Below are 26,152 nucleotides of genomic sequence, written 5' to 3'. Positions count from 1 at the left end.
TAATAAGCAAATATTAATCTATTTATTGAGTCTCAAGGCAGTGACATGATCCAGTAAATGTTGAGATGTTGTGGTCATAGAGCCAAGTATTAACCTGTAAAAAATACACAAGAAAAATACTAAGTGTACTAAAAGTACTTCAGTGGTGTAAATTTGGCATTCTACAGAGTATTTCCTGACATTCGCTACGAGACTCGGCGGCAAGCGGCTCGGCATCAGAGCTTGTCTTTCCCGGTGAACGGGTCCGCGACAGTCGCTTATATTAAACCTCGTAAAAAAGTTTAGAGTAACAGGGTCAGTTCTGAATAAAAGTGGAAAGAAAAATGGGGAAATAAAGTATACAAAGACAATCCGCACACCATCCGTGAGTTAAAAGAGAGAATTGTACGAGAAATCGCTGATGCCGGGCAGCTTGCCGCCGAGTCTCGTAGCGAATGTCAGGGAATGCTCTGTAGAAGAAAAAAAAACATTTTAATCTAGTCTTCGTGGAGGAGTTAATGTAGCGCGCAATGGCGCCAGGGTTCTCAATCGTTTGTGTCATCCCTCCGGTCATCACAGTGACAGAGGTATGCGGGGATACTTTATGCAATCAAATTATTGGGAGGAGTAAAAAGCACCCCCTAAAACCTTTTGATCCGATTTACACCCTCTGGTGGCGGACACGTGAAGCATGTTTTGGAACAAGGAAATGTGTCCATTGGTTGCGGACACTATGTCCAGCAACACACTCATTGCCGTATATACTATAGAGAAATAATGAGTGTGGTTCAACTTAGCAGCCCCGGGAATGATGATACAATTTTAATAGTTATATTTAATTGTTACTATTTATTAATAACAAATGCTTTTGAAATACAACTCATGATTTTTTTCCTGTAAACAATTCGGCTCTAGGGGTCTACGATAGCGTAGTGGTGACGACGTCGCCTTGTAATCAAGGGGTCCTGGGTTAGATACCTGGTGGTTTGGATCCCACTTTAAACTGTGGTCGCGATTAGTCTTACTGTGCATAAAGTGGAATTAAAACAACAAACCAAACAATTAGATTGATGTATATTAATTATATTAACAATAGCAATTTAATCAGTGAAGTCTTTCGGCCAATTTTGATTGATCCATTTGGTTTATTTCACTTCGCTTTTCTGCCACCTGGGATTCGAACCCAGAACTCCTGGCCTAAGCCACACATAAAGGCAGATAAGGGGAGAAAGCGAGTAGGCGGAGCAAAGCAGTGCGCGGATGAAAACAGCTGGTAGTTGCAGACGCGTTTCCCCCTCCATGCACTCACTTTCACCTGCTTCGATACCCGGAGGAGGCACAATAGTGGTTCGGATCCCACTTTAAACTGTAAGTCCAGCCCGATTAGCCTTTCAGTGCATAAAGTAGACTTTAGAAACCAAAACTCAAAACCTTTCGCTCTCGCACGTTCATTGGTGGAGACCTCTCGCGTCTCCACAGATTCCTGGGACATAGTATACCCCTCTGGAAACTTTCACCGAGACTTACTTTAATCCGGTACGGCACTGTGACGTCACTCAGACGGTCCAGAAGTTGGTGGCGTTGGGTATCGGGAACTCGTAGAAGTAAGCTGACCCGTATTTCTGACAGATGGCTTGACGGACCTCCTCTCCCTGCTTGCGGTCCACAGTTTCGATCAGCACTTTCACCTGCGGAGAAAGTAAGCAAATTTCGTTATTGTCACATCTCACTGGCGTCTCTTTTGAGGGAGAGGGGGCAACTCGCTACAAAAATCGACTTTGATGTGTTAGTGGATGAAATAAATATGTTTTCAGTAATTTTTCTCTGTTCTTTCTCACCGTAAACGACTGCACGTGGCTTCTGAGCAGAATTCTTGGCTCGATTCCCCGCGTAAGTGTTCTGACGACCATATCCCTGTATAAAAACGGTTCTAGGGCTCACTCGTCCTCTAATTAGCGAGCACCTGGATGAAGTGGTGTGTTCGTGATCATGGTTGAGAATGTGTGGAGCCTCCCCTTCATGCCACGGTGCAATATACAGGGGATAGCTTTAGCTTTTTTTTTAACGAGCTCTGGCATTTATGAATTGTTTAAAAACCTGAGAACCCGTTGGATGCTACTTGATAGGAAAACTAATCCTGTTAAGGAATTGGAATGTTCTTGTGATAATGCATGGTGTGCCCCCTCCCGCGGCTCAGTATTCCTATAATAAGGAACGTCAAAGGCAGAAAAAAATAGCAAAATGGGGGCTGGCTACTAAAAAAAATATACGTAACCGCCTCCCATTCGAAAATCCTGGGTACGCTATTGTACAGGCCTGCTTTGGACTAACAACGTTTTGAGGTTACAATTTCAGTTTAATGTTTTTTAATATTCTTACCACTTTTCAATTTTAAAAATGGCGCCTTTATACAAGGAAGTTCGGGCTGTAACCTCCTCAAGCACTCCCTATGTCTGAGCCTCATTATACGCCATTATACAGGGTGTCTCAAGTAATAGCGCAAACTGACACAGGTGAAAGTACACGATAATAGAAGCCTCAGTAAACATGGGTCCACAATCGAGCCTCTTTCGAGATAATGGCAAATGTGTGGTTACAAGCCGCCACTGACCTCATTGTTTGTAAACGTCGTCCTAGTTGGTAAAATGCTAATAACGTGTGCGAATGTGTGGTTACAAGCCGTCATTGATTGCATTTTGTAAACACCGAGTGCCTTACTCCTTGCACGTTCCGAGGTTTGCTCTTTGCATACAAAACAGAACATTTCCGAGAGGTGGCGTTGTAATCAAACAGGATACATACAATCAGTACAGAGAATTGTACATGCTTGTGGCCAATTCCGAAATGAACAGGGGGTGTTCGAAAGCATACTTCAACAGAATATACTTAAAATCCAATTCCTTCCTGGGGTATAACTTTTCCCGGTAACAAGGCCTAGAAACTGCAGGCTAACAATTACCTCGAAGTTGAAGACGTCCGTTGGCATGGACGTCTGCTGCTGGCGGAAGAGCTCCTTCACCTGCACGCTGAGGGACGCCAGGAAGTTGGTCAGCTCCGACTCTGACCCTGGCCGATCCGGGATGGTCACCCGGAACTTCTGGAGCCTCCCGTCCATCACGAGGCCTCGCTCCAGGCAGCTGGCCAGGATCGTCGTGTCCATGTTGCCTCCGGACAGGATGGCCACTACCCTGGCGAGAAGAGGAAACAGGGGAATCAACAATTTATCTGGTGCACTCCTAGCGTACCGAAACACAAAGGCTGTGGCCACTGGCGGACGCAGAGGGGAGCTACAGGTCTACCGAAATTTTGAGAAAAGTATTTTCAAATAAAAGCACTGACGAACTCGAAAAAACAGAGTGATAAATGCAAACTCCCCTTAAAATGACTCCCAATTCCCATTTTTGAGAGTGCAAAGTTCTTAATATATGAAATATCTTATTGTATATGCTGACCTCTACAATGTAGTCAGGGTTGCCATCTTTTGAAATAAGTTGGATTCTTATCAGTTTAAAAAATCTCATAAGTACTTCCTTCCATGTGTCATGATATTAATGCGCACCCATACTATTGTAAATATGCTATTTACTTATTTCAAAAACCAAATATATAACAATAACAAATAACATTAATAATAATATCACGACAAATCACGGGCCCACACAAGTTAGGGCTACTGGAAGCAGCCACCTATACAATTCGAAACCCTCCCGGGAAAAAATCCTGCGTACGCCAGTGGCTGAAATATCCGCTCACCTTTTCCCCCTGAGCTCCGGCATCTGGCTGGCCAAGATGGCGGCTATGGGTACTGCACCAGCTCCCTCTACGATGGCCTTTTCGAGTTCTACCAGCCTGAGAATGGCTAGGGGTATCCACTCGTCCTTAACGACAACCTGAAAATATGTACAAACACACACTGCAAAGTCAAAACGTCAAAGATGACGAACATAGAATTGTTTTTATTTTTTTTATTTTTTAGGGACATGTCAAGTTATAACATGAACAAAATTTATGTACAACGTATATTAATTAACATATACAGATCCTAATTGAGCATATGTCAATGTCTTAGTGCATAACGTGCACTTTAAGAGAGACAGCGTTGCGTGAATTCCATTTAATTATACAGTGCCTTTCACGGCCGAGTCTTCCGTGGAGCGGCGGCTAACACGCCGGGCAGAGGATGGGCGTCTGCCGGCATTTAGACCCACAGCTGTACGCTGACCTTGGCACTGGATGCGTCGGTGCTTCAGAATCCAGATAGTTGGTGTCCAGTTTGCACTTGTGAAGTGTTAAGGTGTTAACAAGTGTTTTAGATTGTTTTGTTTTATTTTATGTATTACTGGTGCTTTTCTGCAGTCTAATACTGCCACGCTATCCGTACAATTTAAAACAACAGATCATTATGCACGACACTTACGTCATTACGAATTCTTGTAGGGAAGTCAGAAGGCGTTTGGCAGCAGAATTCCCAATGTTCCCGTTCCACACAGAGACAATGTTCGAGAATTTGTTAGCAAATTTAGGAAAACAGGGTCTGTTCTTGATAAGAAGAGAAGGGTAAAACGGAGTGTGCTTACTGGGGAGAAACTAGACAACGTTGGAGCACGATTGGAACATACGCCTAAAAAATCCCTCCGGCGCCTTGCACAAGAAACATCATCTCCACGTCGTCTGCGTGGCGAGCTACCAAGCTTTTAAACCTGAAGTCATACGTTAGAAGAATTGAAAACAAAACATCAGGAGAGAATTTGATGTAATTTCGGAAGAAGAACTGCGCGCGTTACTGAAAATTTCCTTAAAAAATGCCGTAAATGTGTGGAAGCAGGAGGACATCGTTCCCAACACCTCTTGTGACAACATACGTGCTCATTTTAATTTTAACGTGTAATTGTACGAGCTTATTTCATTACATAGCTAGCGGTTCCATTTGCGCGGATGTTGCATCCAGTTTGCCGGCAGACACGCTCTCGCTGCCCGGTGTAATAACCGCCGCTCCGCGGAAGACTCGGCCGTGAAAGGCACTGTATATCAGACGTTTCACAGTTAAAAGTACGTACTGTCGATACGAGAGAAACTGAAAGTGGAAATGAAAATGTTTCTCGACAAAATCAACTTATTTGTGCAAGATGATAATGATAATAACAATAACAATTTTCACAATGGTTGATGTTCAGTGATATCTTCTTCTCAGATTAGGAACAGCAAAACATTACGAAAAGGATGTGCAGATGAAAATTACATGACATCGTAAAATGTAATTTAATTCAATAAATATTATCCTGCCAAACGAGTTAGAAATACTGTATTTAATTTCTTTACACAGCTTACTTGCCTAGGTTTCAATTGAATCGATATTATTAATTTGGAATCAGTCTTATTTTTCTTTCAATCAGTCGATATTTTCATACATCTTCTTGGTTTACAAATCCTGAAAATAATTAATGCTAAGCTGTATTAAATACATACTACAAGAACTACAAATGTTGTGCCTGTACTCAGGCTCGTAGCCAGAATTTTATTTTGGAGGGGGCGCATTCCTAATCAGCAAGTGCGTCACGAGATATATTTGTAGAGGGGTCAGGCCATAGATAAAACTTGATTAGTACAAATAATGATGACAATAATAATTATTGTTATTTAACAATAATAACTATTATAAGCTATTAAAAATATACAAATTCCAATCCAAATTTATTGTTATTATTACATAAATGGAGACTTGCTACTCGATCCACCGTATCAGTGAATGCCTAACACAATTATTGTCCATTATTTTTCTTATATTTTGTAGTTAGTGCACTGAAAATCGTAATTATTGTATTTTGTTATTAACTTTTGCACAATCGTTAAAAGAAAGACTTAAACAGTTAGTTGTAAATTTTACTCATAAAGTTCATATTCTGTGACCTCTCACAAAGAAAACTATAAGTTTTGGAACCTGTGGATCCATTTATTCTTTGGATTAAATGGTAGAATATAAAAGCAATAACCTGGTTCCTCTATTATACACTAAACGTTTTTTGATGTAATGTAGTTTTTATTGTGGTTTATTTCTGTTATTAACAATAAAAATAGCATTAAAATGAGATATTTATAGGATTTCGGTGGGGGGCTTCAGCCCCCTTAGCCCTCCTCCTGGCTACGTGACAACGAATACGTGAATACAGTTGAGTATGCATTAAAGTCACTTACGATCCTGTCCACCAGAGGCGATGCAGTGACGAAAGCGTTGAATCCCACGACGGGAACGGCCAGTCCATCCGCCAGTGTACGTTCCACCTTCGTGTAGGTCGGTTTTCCCTCTTGCATTGATCTCCAGAACCCTGGGCATCGGTCGGACTCTACACCCTGGAAAGTTTTTCAAACATTTCTGCAACTTAAAAAGACAATGCGTATAATAAAGTGGCAAATGGTTTAAAAAAGATAAACGAGAATCTTGAAATTATTGGAAGGTTAAAGATAATTTTAAATTTCGATGAAGAAAATGCTCTAAATAAATTATTCGAAAAATGACTTGATAGAACATTTATTAAAGGCTTTTCTCTTCAGTGGCCAAAAGTGGTTCATGAGGTTTACACAGCGTCTGGAAAAAAATATTTCTCAAATACGATGTAGGGTGTAATACCGCATAAATGTGTTTTATATTTTATTAATCTGATTTTTCCTGACTTCATGGATTGTTTTGAGCTTTTGACATTCTTAAAAATATCCAAAATTACTGAAATCATATTTTGAATTGTTGTTTTAAGTCCACTTTATGCACAGTAAGGCTAATCGGGACTGGACCTACAGTTTTAAGTGGGATCCGAACCACTATGAGCCTCCACCGGGTATCGAACCCAGGACTCCTTGATTACAAGGCGAAGACGCTACCACTGCGCCATCGGGGAGGCTCTTCTGAAATCATATTTTATACAAAGTTCTACATAAAAAATCATGTTAAAATATTTCAATCAAAAATAGTTAACCTGCGCTATTTGTTTAATTATAGAATGAAATCATGAAGTGAAAGTGTTATTTTCTATTAAAAAAGTAAATTCATACAGCGTGAAAATTCATGGAAAAGTAAACAAAAGGGAATTATTATAGTGAATATTATTGGATATGATTAAAAATTGCCGCTTTGATACGTAAGATAATAGTTTGATATTGAACATACCCATTTGCAATTAAATATGATGAACGTCGCACCAGTGGCACATCGGAAATGAAATGAAAAACTAATTCAGAAACTTTTATTAGCGTCCCAAAATTCTTGGTTTATAACCTTCACCACGTTCTACTTATAGGTAATAACACGAAAGAGATAAATTGTTTATTACTTATATTAATGATTATATTGTCATTATTTTGGACAGCTGTACTTCAGACTAAGAGACAAAAATCTCTGAAACATTTTGGTCATAGTCCCTGCGTATATTGTATGCCCCGCATTTGTTACCTATTACAACGCTCTTGCTCACGCTGCACAGTGTTGGTAGGCTCGCAATCAGCAGGGATGTTCAGAAAGTAATGCGATTTTAGCAACCTTCACCCCCGACGGTGCCATGTGCAAACTCTTGCGACTTACTATGACTCTGATGTTTGGGTTGACGCTCTTGACGGCGAGGGCGACGCCCGCCAGGAGGCCGCCCCCTCCGACGCTGCAGATGATGGCGTCCACGTCCTCCACCTGCTCCAGAATCTCCAACGCCACGGTGCCCTGCCCTGCCATGATCCACGGATGGTCGTACCTGCAAGGGGAGACATAGGATGATTGGTTGTGAAGGAAGAGGAAAACTATGACTCTAACAGGTCGTGAACATAAACAAATGATATGAATAAAACATAAGAATCTGTCTTCTTCTTATAAGGCGCTACAGCTCTTTATGGGCTTTGGCCTGCTCAATTACATCCTTCCACTCTTCTCTACTCAACACACATTTCTTCCAGTTCTGTATCTTCAATTTTCTTATGTCATTTCTGACATCGTCTATCCATCTGGTTTTGGGCATTCCTTGTGATCTTGTAGCAACAGGTCTCCAATTGTAAATTTGTTTCACAATTCTTTCTTCAGGCATTCTTTCAATGTGACCCAACCAGCTCAATCTTTGTGATTTGATAAATCTTCTTATATTCTTACTCTTTATTAATATTTCAAGCTCTTCGTTTGTTTTTATTCGCCATATATATTATTAGATTGTCTCGTTGGGCCATATATTTTCCTTAATATCTTTCTTTCAAATATCATTAGTTTTCGAGTTATATCTTCTTTCAGCACCCAGGTTTCACAGCCATATGTAACCACAGGTCTTATTATGGATTTATACAGCTTTAATTTTATTTTTCTGGTAACTAGTTCGGATTGGAATATCCTCTTATTCGCATAAAATGCTCTGTTTGCAGCTGCAATCCTTTCTTTAATTTCTTCTTCGATTTCATTGTTTCCATTTACTATTGACCCGAGATATTTAAATGACTGTACCTGCTCTATGTGCATTGTATCTATATCCTCTTTTTGTTGTTGGATATTTCTTCTTGTACACCTCATATATTTTGTCTTTTTTTTAGTTCACTATTAGTCCATATTTCATTGCCTGTTGCTTTAGTTTCACTAGTGAGTCCACCATTGATTGCTTAGTTCTTGTAATAATTACTATGTCGTCCGCATATGCACCGACCTGTCTTAATCTTGTTGAGATGTTTCCTCTGATTTCCAACTTCTGAATTATTTCATCCATGACTATGCTAAATAAAATTGCTGATAATGGGTCTCCTTGTTTTACTCCTCTATTTATTGCAAATTTCTGACTAATATCATTGTTTCCTTTTACTACTGCTGTAGTGTTTTGTAATGTCATCTTTATTAATCTTATTAGTTTGTTTGGAACATTAATTTTCTTTAGACATATAGGAATTATATTTCTATTTACTGAGTCAAATGCTTGCATAAAATCGATAAATATGTTATGCAATTCAATATTATATTCATAACATTTTTCATATATTTGTCGCAGTATGAATATATTGTCAACTGTAGATCTATTTGGTCTAAATCCCATTTGATATTCGCCCAATTTGTTTTCTGTAATTTCGGAGATTCTATTTTGTAGAAGAATTGCAAAGATTTTGTATGCGACATTCAAAAGCGTAATTGGTCTGTAGTTATTACACTGCAACCTGTCTCCTTTTTTAAAAATTGGGCATATGATACCATGTAACCATTCTCGTGGCATTTCCTCTGTATTCCATAAGAATCTGTACAAGCGATAATCTGAGACGTTTAACGTTACTTAATTGCACCATTGAGTTAACCGCGACTGGGAATATAATAGAAAATGGCAATAGCCTATTCTCAATCCAAGACCTGGGCTATCCCACTGTGGCACTACCGGAGCGCTCTTTCACGAATACGGCGGTGGCCTCACCGATGGCTCAGTGGTAACGTCGTCGCCTTGCAATTAAGGAGTCCCGGGTTCGAGGGTCGCATCCCACTTTAAACTGTAGGTCTAGTCACGTGCGTAACTTGGGACTTAATTTGGGGGACCAGAATCGAACATGAGGAGATTAACAAAAGTCTTCTTGACTTGTAAATTTTAACAAATCTGAAAACTTTGGGTCCGACGCCCATTGGTGAACTCTGTAGCACTTACCCGTTGACGTACAGCGAGCCCTCCTGCTTGGCCATCTTGAGCGCCACGAACTTGGCCTCCGACATGTCCTTCCCCTCTATGACGACGGTGGCCCCGAGGCACCTGCACAGCTCCACCTTGAGGATGGGGGCGATCACGGGCATCACCAGCGTCACCGGAATGCCCAGGCGGGGCCCGTGGTACGCCAGCGCCAGGGAGTGGTTCCCGGCCGACGCCGCCACGACGCCCTTCTGCTTCTGAGCGCCCTGCAGGTTCAGGAGGACGTTCAGCGCCCCTCGCTCCTTGAAGCTGCAAAAGACACGCAACGACAGCTTTAGGTAGGGTGACCATGAATTTACGGCATATTTCCAACTTTTGGTATTGAACTTCCAGATTTCGGCATTGGATTTACGGGAGATTTCCAACTTTCACCATTGAATTTACGGCAGATTTCCACCTTTCGGCATTGAATTGAAGGGAGATTTCCAACTTTAAGCATTGAATTTACCTCAATTTCCAACTTTCGGCATTGAATTTACGGGAGATTTCCAACATTCAGCATTGAATTTACGGCAGATTTCCAACTTTCGGCATTGGAACTTTTGGTATTGAACTTCCAGAAGATTTCCAACTATCGGCATTGAATTTAGGAATGATTTCCAACTTTCGGTATTGAATTTACGAAAGATGTCCAACTTTCGGCAGTGAAATTACAGATTTTCAACTTTCAGCATTGAATTTCCGGGAGAATGAGACAAATTTTGCTCATTTTAGTGGTGTGGCAGATGCTCATGGGATGGATAATATTAAAGAAAATAATTAATTTACATTTTACATAACATACAGATCACAATACAGAATAGAAAAAGACAAAAATATATAAATATATAAGAAATACGAAATGCCGGAAAAGTATCGGCAAATAAATTCCAACCGATACTTTCCGATACCTATACCGCTGGTATCGGCTCAGCCCTGATCATCACCGCTATTAGCCATAAGTGGCAAGAGAGCGACGTAAAGTATGTAAAATACAAATAGACGGGAACATTAGCATGGCATTTTTGATAACAGAAATTCCACACAAACAATTCACAATCTTGCAACAGATCAGTTGGTACAGATGGAATTCGAAAGAAACGCCTCCCTTACGGTTATGCAACCCGGAATTTTATATCGTCTAGTTTCGCCTGGTAGAGTAGTTCCCGAGAGGAGCAGTGTTTCCAAACCTATAACCGTAGTGTTTCCAACCCCGTATTGGTTGGTTGGCTGTTGATTTGGTGTTTTAAGTCCACAATGAACAGTATGACTAATCGGGACTGGACCTACAGTTTAAAGTGGGATCCGAACCACTTTGTGCCTCCACCGGGACCCCTTGATTACAAGGCGACGACGCTACCACTACGCCATCCAAGCCTGTATTGCTTCGTAGAAGACGAAACCTTCACGTAACTTCTTCATTCGTGATTTACATTTGGTTTACAGACTCACATTACAGGACACTCTTTTCCTGTATTGCATGTTTTCTGGAGCATTTATTTTTCCTTCTGTGGAGAAAATTCTGTTATTATTTTACATCTTATTTTTCGCAGCTTCTCTACCATTTATTGGCTAATCGCAACAATGAGGATGAATGATGACTCGATGGAATTGATAAAAGGACAGTCATAAAGGAACCATGGGGAGCTAGATTCATATTTTTATTATTACTAATATATTTCTCTTTTTTTACTTTACTTTTGGCTAGTCGCAACGATGAGGATTAGTGTATGATAAAATTCATGAAGGAACACTCATAAACAATCATACCCAGGCCGGGACTCGAACCCGGGAATTTCGGCAGTGAGATCAAAAGCCGACGGCTTACCACGCTCGGGCACAGCGGCGGCCAATTATTATTAGTGATATTGTCTCAAGTAGTGTATTTTTCCACCATATTCTTTCACACAATCATGAAACGGATGAAAATTAAAATGTTAAAATACCTGCCTACGTTGTTTTTTTTAGCTTGCAATATAAAGCCCTACTGCACGAAGCTAAATTGTGGGAATACGAAACAGAACCAAGTTAACATATCTTGGCCGTGGAAAGTGTTAATAGAAAATCTAGAAAAGAGCCATTTAACAGTTGCCTGATTGCTTTTCCATTTGTTGTATGGGAAGAATTGTCTGTAGTGGCAGGCAAAAGAGAATACAAAGATCGAATAGAGAGGCAACACTGTCATTGTCCGGGAACTTTTCTAACGGTGGAAGCGGCCCCGGCGCCTACCCAGCGTCGAATAACATGGGTACCTGGGGGAAACCCTGGGGGGTAAAGGCGGTCAGGGGCGTGATGCTGATCACATCACCCCCACTCACGACCGGATCAAGAAAGTGTGGGGCGTTACCCCCACACCCCCTATACGCCTTCATGGCGTAGTGCTATGCACAGGGGAACACTTTTACTTCTTTACTTTACACTGTCATTGTTCTGCACTGCACAGACCACGCGTCTCGTCGAGTGGGCGGGGCACTGTGGGTGCGAGCGAGCTGCTGTTGCTTCTGCAAAAAGAACACTCACAAACAACTGAATGACGCTCCGCTTAAAATCTAGTCAATCGAGAAAGGATTTGTTGAGGAAGTGAATTGAAATATAAACGCCAGAATTTGGTCTAAGCCTATAATGGTTACTAGCAATAAGAGCTGATCAATTTTTACATGTGGAATTCCGTAATGAACGAGGCAACAGGCCGCACTCCACACCTTTAGTCTGGTAACACTAATAAATCATCTCGTTATATGCGTTCGGTTATGCTGATAGTCATGTTTAATATATTACCTTCAAACATAAACAATATCATGGACTCACTCAGAGGCAGAATTCAATTTTACGCTTTACTTTCCTGAAGATATTGTAGCAATATAATCATTCCGCTCTATTTTCGTATTCTCAATTGAACTCGCACTATTTCCCCCCCCCCTCCCTTCTCCGAGAGGCTACAAACTATACTAAAACTGAATTACAGACAATACTTTACGACTCAAAATGACGTGACCTAGAACGTAGTGAAAAATCACTGGTGCAAAATTCAACGTAATGATGATAAAATGAAGGTAGGAAAATGGATGTGCTAGAAAGTTTTACATACATACACACAGTTAGCTCCGTGTAGAAGATATTTCTTCACATTTTTCTCACCTTGGCTTCCTTGAATTCACGAAACTGTAAAGCCATGAACGCGTTAACCCCCTATAATCACGGAGTCCCAGGTTCGATTCCTGGTGGAGACACAACTGCCTAGTGGTTCGGATCCCACTTTCAACTGTAGGTCCCACTTCGGGTAGCCTTTTTGAGCATGAAATGGAATTGAAACAAAATTGGAACACGGTAACCCATCACAACACACGCGCAGAGAGCGTTGAACTTAATGACTGACAACTACATCGAACTTTCAGCGAAGCTGGAATAAGGTCTATTTGCCATGACAAATAGTGTGAATTTTCAGTCCCGTGGTGCTTTCTATACGAAGTGCAAGCAAGTTATCTAAAAAAATTCAAATGTGAGGGTGAGTCGAGCTATGTTTCATTCAATAAGACTCTTCACTTCAAACATATTTTGCTCTATAGCTATCGATTTGGAATGGGCATCTAAGATTGGTTGCTTAGCGGACCGGATTTGGAAAAAATCACGGACTGTCATTGTTCCAATCACACTACAGACATAGCAAAAATTGATCGCCTGAAGATGAGAGAAGAGGTGATCTCTTGATATGTCTCGAAATATATAGATAGAATATATAGTCAATCAAAAAGAAAAAGAATGGATAATGTCCAATTAAGTATAGAAACGCTGTTAGAACCGGTGTTCATTCACAGAGCAGAAGGGTTATTTTGACAAAATTCTGTTTTCCGGCTGGCTGCTTCGGAGAAGAGGGCTTTGTGAAGTTGCCGCTTCTTGCCCAAGCGGTAGACCTAATTCGTTGTTTGGCCACGAGTTCCTTCGTAGGTAAACGCGGCAACAGACGATCACTGCCATAAAGGTGGTTCCCGCGCCGGCTGAAAGAGCGACGGAAAATTAAAGAACCATTGTCACTAACTTCAGACAGACATCTAATCATTTCCTTAGGTTTCGAAGCTGATCCGAAGGGACAACAAATACCAAAAAAACGTCATGAATTAAATGATCGATTGGTCCGTCCTTCTGTTGATGGATGGCAATCCATATTAACAATAATAATCGTAAGCTTATCATTAAAGAGTCAACAATCAAAGCTAATACGCATCTATTGATCAGAAATTACTAGAGGGTTAAAGTTGTTTTTGTACCTCTTTGTTATTTTAAGTCGCTCTTCTGCCACTTTCGGCTAATGAGGATGAGTGACGATTAGATTAGATTGACACCATCCTGAATACTGAAGCCGTGACTCGAACCCGGAAATTTCGTGGTATCGGAAGTGGACCATTTAACGCGCTTGGCCACCAAAGAGAACCTTCTCTGCGGCCAAGCGCAGTTAGTGATGGACTATCGATCCAGACACCGAATGTTCCGGGTTCGAGTCCCTTCACAATCTAAGACATAACACTTTATCAAAACTTTATTCACCTCTCCTCCACCTCAAATTTAATACTCAATCTTCCCAACCAAATTTCAAGCCAATTTTAGACTTCCTGTTGATATTGCTCCCTCCAAAAAAGCAATCTAAGACGTAATAGTAATACACAAGAGTTGGGATTCCCTGCCCCCAAAATAATTATCAATCCAGCTACCTGAAAATCCCACTAACTTCATTAATCGCCCACCATAATTTCCCTATCAATCTAAGGCCTAATATGTAAGAGTTGGATATCGCCCCCCACCAATATTACTTATTACCCGTAACAATTCCCCTGACAATCTACAAATTACTATTTGTGTAACAGCAATGGCTAATTGATAACGTAATTAAACTTGTTCCCTGTTTACTCAGTCAAATTTCCATCACAGTCTGCGCCATAATGCCCCTCCCCCTGGGCACCACTGATTTAGAACTGTGACAACGTGATAGGTGTAATGTAACTAATAGTTAAGTGTTAGGGATGGGTGCATGTGTGCTGCGCATTTGAATTTTATGTGAATCATATCTGTCAATAATGTGAATATTAATATTATAGAATATAATATAATGGTGGAGGTGTGTGAAAAAGTAACCATGAGCACCAAGGTATCAATAAAAAAGAATTGGAAACATAAGTTGCATATGGAGATGTGTGTAATTAGTTTTGTTCTGGGATGTAGCAAAGAACATCGGTTAAACCGTGCGGGGTTTCAATACTGTGTCCACCCGCCGTTGGATTCAAGCACTGCATCTAGTCGACGAGGCAAGGATTCCACGAGCAGATGTTTGGTCTTCTCCTTAAACTCTCCCAACCATCAAACACGTGAAAATGTTTTGGATTGGGAGACTTCGCTGGCCAATCTACTCTTGAAATTCCTGGGTGCTGATTAAACCAGGTGGTGTTCGCTTTTGATGTATGGACGCTGCTGTTGTCTTGATCGAAAGTCACGTGCGAAATCTCATCTTCAAGGTGTCTCTCTCGCACGCTGGGAAGCGTGTGGTTTTCCAGCACTGCGATGTATTCCTGCGAATTCATTCTCGAGGACACTTCCACCAATCCACCTACTCCAGACGAACTGATCCATCCCCACACCGCCACGGATATCCTGCCGCTCCTAGCATGGGTAGAAATGTTCTCGGGGCCGTAGCGAGTGTTGTTGCGCCTCCAAACATAAACCTGACCATTTTCGTCAGACGAAAATACTTTTTTGTCGCTCAAAATTACGTTCTGCCAAAATTCTTGAGGAGCTGGTAAATATTGTAAAGAAAACTGATCCGTGCTTCGTGATGGAAATGCGTCATTGCTTCATTCTTTGCCGCTCGACGGTGCCGAACTGTTGCAGCATCGCACTCCAGTTTCAACTCTTGGCGAATCTTCGTTGTAGCCATGAAGGGATTGCCCTCGCTCATCTCAATGATGCCTGCATCTTCTTCCCTGGTTGCCTTCCACGGCCGGCCTTTGTTGGGTCTTCACTTCATTCCTTGGTCACCTTCTTCCTCGTAACACCGAATCCAACGCCTGACGCATGAATCGTCCACACCAAGGGTCGTAGCAATCTGTAGTGCAGCAGATCCGCCGCACAAGAACATGCGGACTATCTTCTCTCTTGTAAATTCCGAAAGTAAGGCATGATGAAATGATATCGTAAAGGAACATTCGGACCGAAGGGACATGCTGCACGTGGCACACACCTCTTGAAAACACCTTATCATTGGTGCATGTAGAGTTTCACGCCCATTCCGGTGCAGAAAGTTTAATTTTATTGGTTCCGTTGCAAGTGGCATGCTCAAGGCATAGATACGAGTAAAACTGCTGCAGGATCTCGAACGAAGCACCCACCCGGGCTCGAATTAAAGCCAAAGCGTGGTGGCAAAAGGCAACCGTGAAGTTACTGCATCTGAGATTTACGTCAAGCAGGACCTGCGTGGTGTGTGCAATGAAACTCACGCTTGCTTTAGGAAATAAGGATACTATTGAATCAATGCAATATAAAAAAGTATATACCGTAAAATATACATTATTATTGACTCATGCATTCCCTGAAAAAAATGCATTGTTTTCTCGCACATTTCTGCCCGCAATGAATATAAATGTATAATCTATTAAATTTAGCAGGTGCATGCAGATTTAAAAATATTGATAAGATAATTCAATTGAATTGAATTGAATTGTTGTTTTTTTAAGTCCACTTTATGCACAGAAAGGCTAATTGGGACTGGACCTACAGTTTATAGTGGGTTCCGAACCACTATGTTCCTCCACCGGGTATCGAACCCGGGACCCCTTGATTAAAGGTGACGACTCTACGATTGCGCCATAGGGGAGGCCCTAGTCCTCTTACGGAGATAATTCGTTCGGAGCAATAGAAATGCCCTATCAAAACAATTGGGGAATATTATTTTCAATGTGGATATTCTTCGGAAAATATGTTTCTAACAACAGTTTACCTAAATAGTGGGGACTTGGGGTGAGAGAGAGGGACGGAGTTGGAAGAGAGAGAGAGAGGGAAAGCACACAATTTTCTGTTCAGTGCGAACCTTTGGGATTGCTTTTTCATAGTGCACCAAAAACACAATACGTATAACCCAAATACAACCCAAACCTTCAATGGCAAAATTGTGAGTCAATCACTCAACTGGAATAAAAAGTACGGATTTAAATCTAGGCCAGAAGATAGTTATTGCGCTACCATGTGCCAAAGAAATCCACTTTGCCCGCGAGAATTGTCATGCCTGAGTGATATGTAGTTTACGTTAGTTGTGAGAGTTGCTTCAATTCCATTGCCTGCCAAGAATAATGATAGCGCTGAAAGCATAAAATACAGAAATGTGCATGTTTGGCGAGCTATGAGAAAAGCAGATCCTTGTGTTTTCTTTTCAAAATTTACTAATTTTATGTCAATTTTTACATATAGCCAATGGCGACAGAGGATGAATGATGCTTCAGGGAAATTGATGAAGATTGAAGAAACAACGAAAAAGAAAAACTCATTATCAGAGGCTAGGACCCAAGAACCCCGGCTACGCAGCATGTTATGATATTTAAATATATCACGGATTGCTGCTAAATCCATTCCTAGATATTTGTAATGAATGAACCCCCGCCCCCGCTACGAGAAAAAGAAAGACTATAGGATGTGAAACATTCACAATGTAATTGTATTGCTTTACATCGCTCTTGGCTGTATTCCAAATGTAGTAAGAGATCAGCGATAAGTTAGATTTTTTTTGTGGCAAGGTATAAGTGTATTTGAGCGCAAGGGCTACCTATTGCATCATTTATAAAGAGTTAACTTCGTCGTTACACTAGCACCAGGCACAAATGCATCAATTTCTATTTCGGTTATTTTACATCACTCTTCTGCCTCTTGAGTTAATCGCGATAATACGGATGAATTATCAATTTATAAAATTGTGGCAGGACAAACTCAGTGATACATTCATGCCTGACCAGAGTTCGAATCTGGAACATATGACCTCGCTTCGCTAGAAAGGCTGGCAGAAATGTATCGGAAAAGTGTAGGAGCACCAAGAACCGGTTTCACCTAGCACAGAAAATGAAATCATTTACAGCGACTCGCTGTGGCAGTGTTGCTCGTCACCCCCTCCCCCTCACTCGCAGATAGCATAGCCTTCTCAGCACGCACCTGCTGATGGAAGAGTGGAACCACAAGCAAAACAACCTGCGCAGACCCACTCCTGTGCACCGTACTCCCGCGAGGAGGGGCGGGGGAGAGTGGACCATGCTTCCTTATGGCCCGAACTGAAGGGAAGAAGGGAGATCTGCGCGGGTACTTTTCGTCCCAAGGATTTTTTTTGTTTTGGTCGATCTATACTTTTCGTTTCAGGCATATTCCGACTGGAAGGTTTCTGGCACCCCTCCGCCCCCTCCCCTTCCCACCATGGTTAATAAATGAGACCCTTGCACTTTCAAAACCCTTATCGCAAGAAAAAGCTGGCATCAATTTTACACCACTATACAATAAGATTTACACGGGAAACATTTCCCAACATATTTTCTTGATTCGGACTAAGGGCAAATTAAAAATAGTCAAAGAATTAAATTACTGAAAATATGGAAAAGCGCGATACCAAAGTCTGTAATGAGTGCGAAGGGAAAATCGAGAAAAGGAAAAAAAAATAAGTATAAAAGTATTCGAATAAACAGATTAAGAGAGAAAGTTATCACTGCTCGAACAATGCAAATGAAAAAAAAAACGGGAATACGAATTGAAATATACGACAATCGGAAGTAGGCTGAAGGAAGCAAATTTTAATAAACGTGGAAAGAAAACATAATGAAAGGAGCGCTGGTTCGATTCGCGACGGCAGCTCATATTTGTTGTTCGAATCCCACTCTACACTGTATGTCCAGATGCATTTACACTTAAAACAAACTTCGTGGAACTTTTTCCAAATCAGATGTCGCCAAAAATTTAAAAACAAAAAGAATAACTCTGAAGGAAAAATGCCGAAAGCGTTATTGCAAAATGAAAAAAAAAATCTTCACATATTCGTTCGGAAGTGGTAAAAGAATAATAAAAAACTCAAGCATAAATGTTAATAACACTTGTTATTATTACCAGAGACATTCTCAAAATAAACTTCTTGTCCGTTAAAATCAAATCAAGAGGAAAGCAAGATCTCCACCCGGTCGCGTGAATCTGTGGCTAGATTCAAGAGTTGGAAACACTACGCTTCTCGCGAGCTGATATTCCTGGCGAAACTAGATGATATAAAATTCCGGGTTGCATAACCGTAAGGGGGAGCGTTTCATTCGATTTTGAGTGTACTTTGTTGATATTGGCCGATATAGGTACAGTCATGGACACTTCTGGGTTGTAACGATTCCATTGAAAGTTAATGAAATTGTTATAACCCAGAAGTGCCCGTGACTGTACATCGGTAAACTTTCCGATAATTTACCTTTTAAAGGCCTGATTACTGACACTTGGTAACACCTAGAATTACTAACAGAGGTCATTTTGACTGCAATGTTTTATTGTACTTGTGACGTAAGAAAATATATTTCTAATTTTTTTGTATACTTGGCACATTTATGCAAATGCTACATGCACACTCCTGTTCACATAAAATGCCACATTTCATAAGGCTGGGCTGTTGAAATATGTGCCAATTTATCTGAACAGGATTGTACAAAGTTTAGATTTCACTTTTATAATGTAATCTTTACTAATGTAATCAATCTTACCTCCCAGTGTACTGCAAGAATTCCTTCTTCAGGTACAAATCAACCTTCGTGGAATCTGTCAAATGCGACCTCTAGAAAACAAACGACAGTTCACAAATCCACAAGAGCACTTTAGACAGTGGAAAATCTACAACAAAGTCATTAAATAATTAACAGGAAGTAACCAACTTAATTCTCTTCGCCGGCAAGTTCCAGTTTTGAGATTTCCTACAGAATCATGAATGGACAACTCTTTACTAGCGAAGTCTTGTCACTTCTTCATATCTGGATCCTACTTACCAACCAACATCAAGTGCCACAACTTCTTTCACACAATAGCTTCAAGGCTATTATTAGAGGAAATGTTAGTTCTTTACAGACTACAAATCCTCTACAATTCATCAAATGATGCTTCAAGCTTTCATGTCTCCAAACAAACTTTACAACTGGCTTTCATCTTCAACGTCCCGATTAGCAAACAGTGGTAGTAATGCGACGATAAGTAACAAAAACGCAATAGAAACACACGAATTGGCTTTTTCGTGTTTCTGCTGCGCTTCAATTTATAATTATATAATAATTTAACATTAATTTAACACACAAGTACCAGATATATTTGAAGGAGAATGTTGAAGTCATTATTTTAGAAATTACTCGTTCTTTTCAGACCAACCGACTTAACAGAAAATCAGTTGAAATTAGCTATAATAAAATAATCATGTACCGTTGAACATATCAATTAAAATAAGCTGTTTTTTTTTGCCTGTTTTAAGACATATGAACATAACATGATCACATCAACTATTGTTGATCTATAAAACTTCATTTAAAATGTCGAATTGTAACACTATTAAGCCTTATTTCCATGTATAATAAAACACTAGAAATACTGCAGAGCATTCCCTGACATTCGCTACGAGACTCGGCGGCAAGCGGCCCGGCATCAGAGCGTGTCTTTCCCGATGAACGGGTCCGCGACAGTCGCTTATATTAAACCTCGTAAGAACGTTTAGAGTAACAGGGTCAGTTCTGAATACAAGTGGAAAGAAAAATGGGGAAATAAAGTATACAAAGAGAATGCGCACACCATCCGTGAGTTAAAAGAGAGTATCGTACGAAAAATCGGGAGAATTACAGTAGACGAACTTGCACGTGTAAATGCCAAATTCCTTGGGAGATGCCAGGAATGTGTTGCAGCAGAGGGACATCATTTTCAACACCTTCTGTAGTCAAGGTTAGTACACAATATGAAAACTGTAATTTTAATAGCCGACTCTAGCGACTGTCGCTGACACTGGGAAAGACAAGCGCTGATGCCGGGCAGCTTGCCGCCGAGTCTCGTATCGAATATTAGGGAATGCTCTCTATTATTGCATAATAAGAATAACACATTACAAACGTAACGTTTCCACCATCTAACAGGGCCATCTTCAGACAAAGACTGAAACTAAAATGATTTTTTTAAAAAAAATAAATAAACAAATGAAGATGTTTTATTTTAGTTTCAATCCTTGTCTTAAGAAGACCCTGTCAGAGAGTGGAAGCGTTAAATTTTAGTGTGTTATTATGTAATGAAGTCTGCCTTGGGCAGCATTTTTTAGTGTTTCACTTAAAAGATATAAGAAAATATAGTTGATTTATTGTGAGGGTTCCTGGTTCAGTTCATGTAGTTGATTTTATGATATTCCCAAACTTTTCTTGTGCGATAAACATTTTGGTTGGGCGACTTTGGAGTCACCCTGTAATGAAGACAATACTTACTGTGCATGGGGTGACGAGTATCCCATCTCGTATTCTATTTAAGGCACCTTCCACGTCACGAAAGGAGATCCGACGGGGTTTCTTGGGGGTGGACCACGGGTCCTCGATGTCCTGGTGAGAGAAAAACCCAAACATATTTCTGGAAATTTAATTTCTAGGAAAACAACAACGTGAACAAAAATGGTGATAACAACATCACTGAAATCTATTTCCTTATGCACAGTCCCCGCAAGAAAGTGAGACACCTACAGAGATCCTGAAAATCTCGCTTCTTGCATGGCGTTATGTGTGTTGCCTAACCCCGAAAGTCGAACTTGTTAGTGAAGTTTGCTCAATACTCGAGACGAGAGTATTTCAAGATCTACATGTGTCATGTTTATTGCTGGTGACTGTACCTTAACATAAATCCTAAAAAAATATTTAAACTTATTCGTATTGCGGCAAGACAAAGCGAATATCGAAACTCAATTTTTTTAAAAAAAGATGTTGCCCACACAAATCTTCGACAGCCATCCAGTGCTCTGTCCGCACAAGGAAGTCTTGTGCTGTCACTGGAGTTACATCTCTTCTAACCATGAAAGCAAGTGTCAAGACTACATATATACTATATATAGACTATAAATACATAACCCATGGGCATAATTCATTACACTTTGCTAACCATTCACCTGTCGGCAATAACTAGTATTACAAGAGTCAAATGAAAGTCCAATAAAAATTTAAAGACAGACACAGGACAGACTGTATACAGCTCAAATTTACGAGGTCAAATCGAAAAGTCTTTGCCCCTATTTTTTTCAGCCGAAATATTAGTGGAACGGCCCATCCTTAACTCTCGGTTAACAAACATTGTCAGATCTCAAGGATGGCTGCAGTACTCCACGTCGTATGAGCAGAGAAGTGTTATTCGTTTTCTATTGAGCAAGAGACGAACGCTAATCGAGATCCATAGGGAAATGCAGCCGACGTTTGGGGACAAGTGTCTCGCTTTGAGCAGCGTGCGATGGTGGTGGTGTGAGTTCGAAAATAGCCGAGAAGACCATCATGACAATGAGTGATCGGGGCGTCCTCATCCACCTCAGAAAATGTCCTTCAGATACAGACGCCGATCCGCTTTCACCATTGCATCCACGCGGGCAATTGTTTTCCGTTGTGTTTACGATATCGTTCACGGAATCCTTGGGGTATTCTGACAAGACAGTGGTTCCACGATCAACCGGCCGAATTCTACAACAGCGGCATCTCCAAACTAGTGGTGAGATGGGACAAATGCCAGAACCGCTGAGGTGACTATGTGGAAAAATAGTGAAAGGTACATACAACAATTCCTATATTTTGATTTCCCTGCATGTTTATTATTTCCACTGAAAAAAATTGGGGCTAATTCTTTTCGATTTGCTCTCGTACATGAGGCATCAACTGTTATTTACAAAACGACCTCAAGGCTGCAACACTAATCAAGTAAGCTTCAAAACGAGATTTTTGTTATTTTAAAGATGGCGCCTCCTATAAACACTTGCACCAGTGAAGAGGAGTGGTTTCTTGCCCTCTCAAACTAAAACTTACAGAAATGTCTCAGTAATGAAAATTCAATATCTCTGTGCATGCTTAGCACACCAGCAAGTTTACTAATAGAGGAGAAAGTTCGACAATGACCTCAGTTCGCAGGCAGATGGGTGGAAAGGCCTTCGCAGTGGCTCATTAGTCACTTCACGTGTACCACAAAGACTTGTTCTCCTTAAGGTATTGAATAAATCAGCAATAGGTCTGTGCTAAATGGCATAAAACTTGTGAAACCCTACACACAGAAATCTACTAGATAAGAAACAAAAACAAATTAAGGTTTTAATTTGATTCTTGTATTTACTGAACAAAATAAACCTACTAGACAAATATTTCGTAGGCAATTCTCAGTAGAGAGGTTACTGAGGTCTTCTCACAACAACATTTATATTTGTATTTACAAACGTAATACATATACACTTTTCTTAGAATGCAATGAATTCATATATTTTTAAATAATTTTCTGGGGAAAATAGTATTATTTACTACAGAGTATTTCCTGACATTCGCTACGAGACTCGGCGGCAAGCGGCCCGGCATCAGAGCGTGTCTTTCCCGATGAACGGGTCCGCGACAGTCGCTTATATTAAACCTCGTAAAAAAGTTTAGAGTAACAGGGTCAGTTCTGAATACAAGTGGAAAGAAAAATGGGGAAATAAAGTATACAAAGAGAATCCGCACACCATCCGTGAGTTAAAAGAGAGTATCGTACGAAAAATCGGGATAATTACAGTAGACGGACTTGCACGTGTAAATGCCAATTTCCTTCGGAGATGCCAGGAATGTGTTTTAGCAGAGGGACATCATTTTCAACACCTTCTGTAGTCAAGGTTAGTACACAATATGAAACCTGTAATTTTAATAGCCGACTCTAGCGACTGTCTCTGACCCGTTCACCGAGAAAGACAAGCGCTGATGCCGGGCAGCTTGCCGCCGAGTCTGGTAGCGAATGTCAGGGAATGCTCTGTATATATGGTTAAGGTTGTAGCTTTCAAACTATATAAGGTCTGGCATTCAGAAGTTTTATTAATGTCACCTTTTATAGATACATTCGTATATTTCAAACTACAAATAAACACGCAACAGTGTAACTATTGAACACAACAGGAACTATAGATTTAATGTAATTTGGTTACTTACTTCCATGGTCATTTGACATTGCATCCTGAAAAACAAACAAAATGAAAAATGAATTTAGAAACGAATCTCACAAACAATTTGAATATGAAGTGTAATAAGGATTTGATTGATTGATTGATTTTATTTTACTTCGCGTTTTGTGCCTCTTGGCTAATTTGCGAAGATGGGGATGAGTGATGAAATGATTAAATTGATGAATGGACATTCACAAACAACCAAGCCCGAGTGGGATTTGAACACTGGGCCCTAATAAGGATTTGAAACTATATACTTCATAAGCTACATGCATATTCTTATGCTAATATCATGAGTTTAATTTCGATAGCCGGTGGAGACACATAGTGGTTCGGATCTTTCTTTGCTTCAGAATTTGTACATAGAGTACATTAAATCAGTCTACTAGTGGCGATAAGTACTTTAATATAAAAGCAATACCTACGTATTTATTACTAATGTTTGATTTATTAATGATATATAGTGTGGAATTTATTTTCTGTTAAAATTCGCAAACAGAGAATTAAATATCCGGTAAATTTCTCGTATCGGACAAACGGATTTCTTCAAATTTACAGGAGAAATTACTTACCGAATGCAGTTTCTTTAGACTTGTGGAAGTTCGGGGAAGTGTTTTCTCACATCGTTCATTGAATTTTGCCGGTAAATCATCTATTTTTCGATATAAATGTGTGACCGATGCACGAAAGCTCTTGCATCCATTTACTACCAGGTGGATGTAGCCTGTGTCTGATGACGTAATCCCGGTCAGTGTTTCCAAACACGTGTTTTTGTAACTGAAGAAGGTACGTTTCCGCAAATGGTTTGTGGGGCTATGTGTCAATGGTTCATGGGGCTATGCGTCAATGGTTCGTGGGGCTATGCGTCAATGGTTCGTGGGGCTATGCGAGAATGGTGTGTGGGGCTATGCATATTTTTTTCGAAACCATTTTTTAACTATTGTAACCTATAGTGACCCTACCTAACCTAACCTTACCGGAAATGGTTCGTGGGGCTATGTATGAATGGTTCGTGGGGCTATGCGTCAATGGTTGGTGGGGCTACGTAGGTATTTTTGGGTGCAGTGGAGTGGAAACACTGCATGCCGAGTACGGTAGTGAAACTGTGACCGCCATTTTGCTTGTTACCGAAGGCAAAAAGAAACGAAGAAAACTTACTCGATATGTCGCAAATAGAGCTTATTTCCGTGAAATAAGCGAAATGCCACATTCAGCAAAGTTTCTCAATGCAGAATACGTAAGTACGAATATTCAAATTAAATGAACTAGCAAATTTCAGCCGTTTGTCCGATACGAGAAATTTACCAAATATCCTTCCTTTTTATCAAAATTTTGTTACTATAGCCATTGTATAAAGAATTAACAGCAATGAAATTAGCAATTTTTGGTCATAGATATTTCTGATGAATAATGCAATATTTTCTACTCTACTATATCCTATTCTGACATCTGAGTGAGTAGGCGTTAAACTTTTGTACATATATTGGCTTCCAAACTTGATATAATGTAATAATGTTACACAATATGGTTCTAGGACGTATTATCTTACTTGGCAGACTGGCAATCAAGACTGGCGTGTGAACTGAGTCGGTTTGGCGAGTAGAGGTTTGCTGATTTTAAAAACTGAACCGAATTATCCAGATAAATTTAGGGTCACTGCGTCATTTTTATGAAATTTGCCCAGAAGGCGATTCCAATGGTGCTACATATTTACGTGAGATTTAGTACTCCTTTGTTGCGAGGCTGCGAAACGATTTGTTTTGTCTATTTAACCTTTAGCTGCCGTTTCAGCACATCCTCATTTCTCTTAATAAAATAAAATAGCAAAACCATTAAATCAAAATCTGCACGTGACTAATGAATCGGTGTTAATATGTTTTACAAATAATATTATCTTTTAAGAATATTTTTAATTGCAAAAGGTTCTTCTAAGTGTGGTATCACTGAAGCACAGAAAATTCCATCAGGTGAAACAATGAAAGACGCTAAATGAGTATTGGTTGACAAGAGGTGACGTCACGTGGAGATGTTGGGTTTTGACAAATAAAAGCAGAAGATAACGATGTCACCAACATTTCAGAAATTCGGTACATTAATCTTGTAAATTGTGCAATATATCGAACAAAAATTCTGTAATGACAAGATTGTTTGTCGTTATGCACAAGTATTGCTCGGCAAATTGTCCATGACTATTTTCATTAAGTTTTCTCTTGCATCCTGAATGTTTTTGAGGAATGGCTTTTCACGTGTTCTGATGCAGAGGTTTTAAGCAGCATGTTCGGCTTTTTGTTTGAATTCTTCAAGCTCTCATTGGGTAAAG

General features: G+C 40.2%; 1 protein-coding gene across 2 annotated transcripts; it reads right to left on the bottom strand.

Annotated features, from left to right (window-relative positions):
• Positions 1-25,572, bottom strand: LOC145999841 (L-threonine ammonia-lyase-like). Of its 2 annotated transcripts, none has more exons than XM_083137107.1 (11): positions 25,382-25,572; positions 23,819-23,843; positions 21,116-21,226; positions 19,376-19,446; positions 9,612-9,899; positions 7,550-7,712; positions 6,172-6,327; positions 3,733-3,869; positions 2,939-3,167; positions 1,507-1,667; positions 1-94 (listed from the first exon to the last, which is right to left on the bottom strand). In XM_083137107.1, the coding sequence occupies exons 2-10, from the start codon at positions 23,840-23,842 to the stop codon at positions 1,536-1,538; spliced, it is 1,311 nt and encodes a 436-aa protein (XP_082993233.1). In that variant the 5' UTR covers position 23,843; positions 25,382-25,572; the 3' UTR covers positions 1-94; positions 1,507-1,535. The 2 variants fall into 2 exon arrangements, with proteins under 2 accessions (XP_082993233.1, XP_082993232.1); XM_083137106.1 differs by having other exon boundaries at positions 2,939-3,162.
• Positions 25,573-26,152: the final 580 nt, after the last annotated feature.

The sequence above is a fragment of the Lepisma saccharinum genome, chromosome 16, assembly GCF_977018435.1.
Source record: "Lepisma saccharinum chromosome 16, izLepSacc3.1, whole genome shotgun sequence".
Taxonomy (NCBI): domain Eukaryota; kingdom Metazoa; phylum Arthropoda; class Insecta; order Zygentoma; family Lepismatidae; genus Lepisma; species Lepisma saccharinum.
This window is presented reverse-complemented; position numbering and strand designations above follow the sequence as displayed.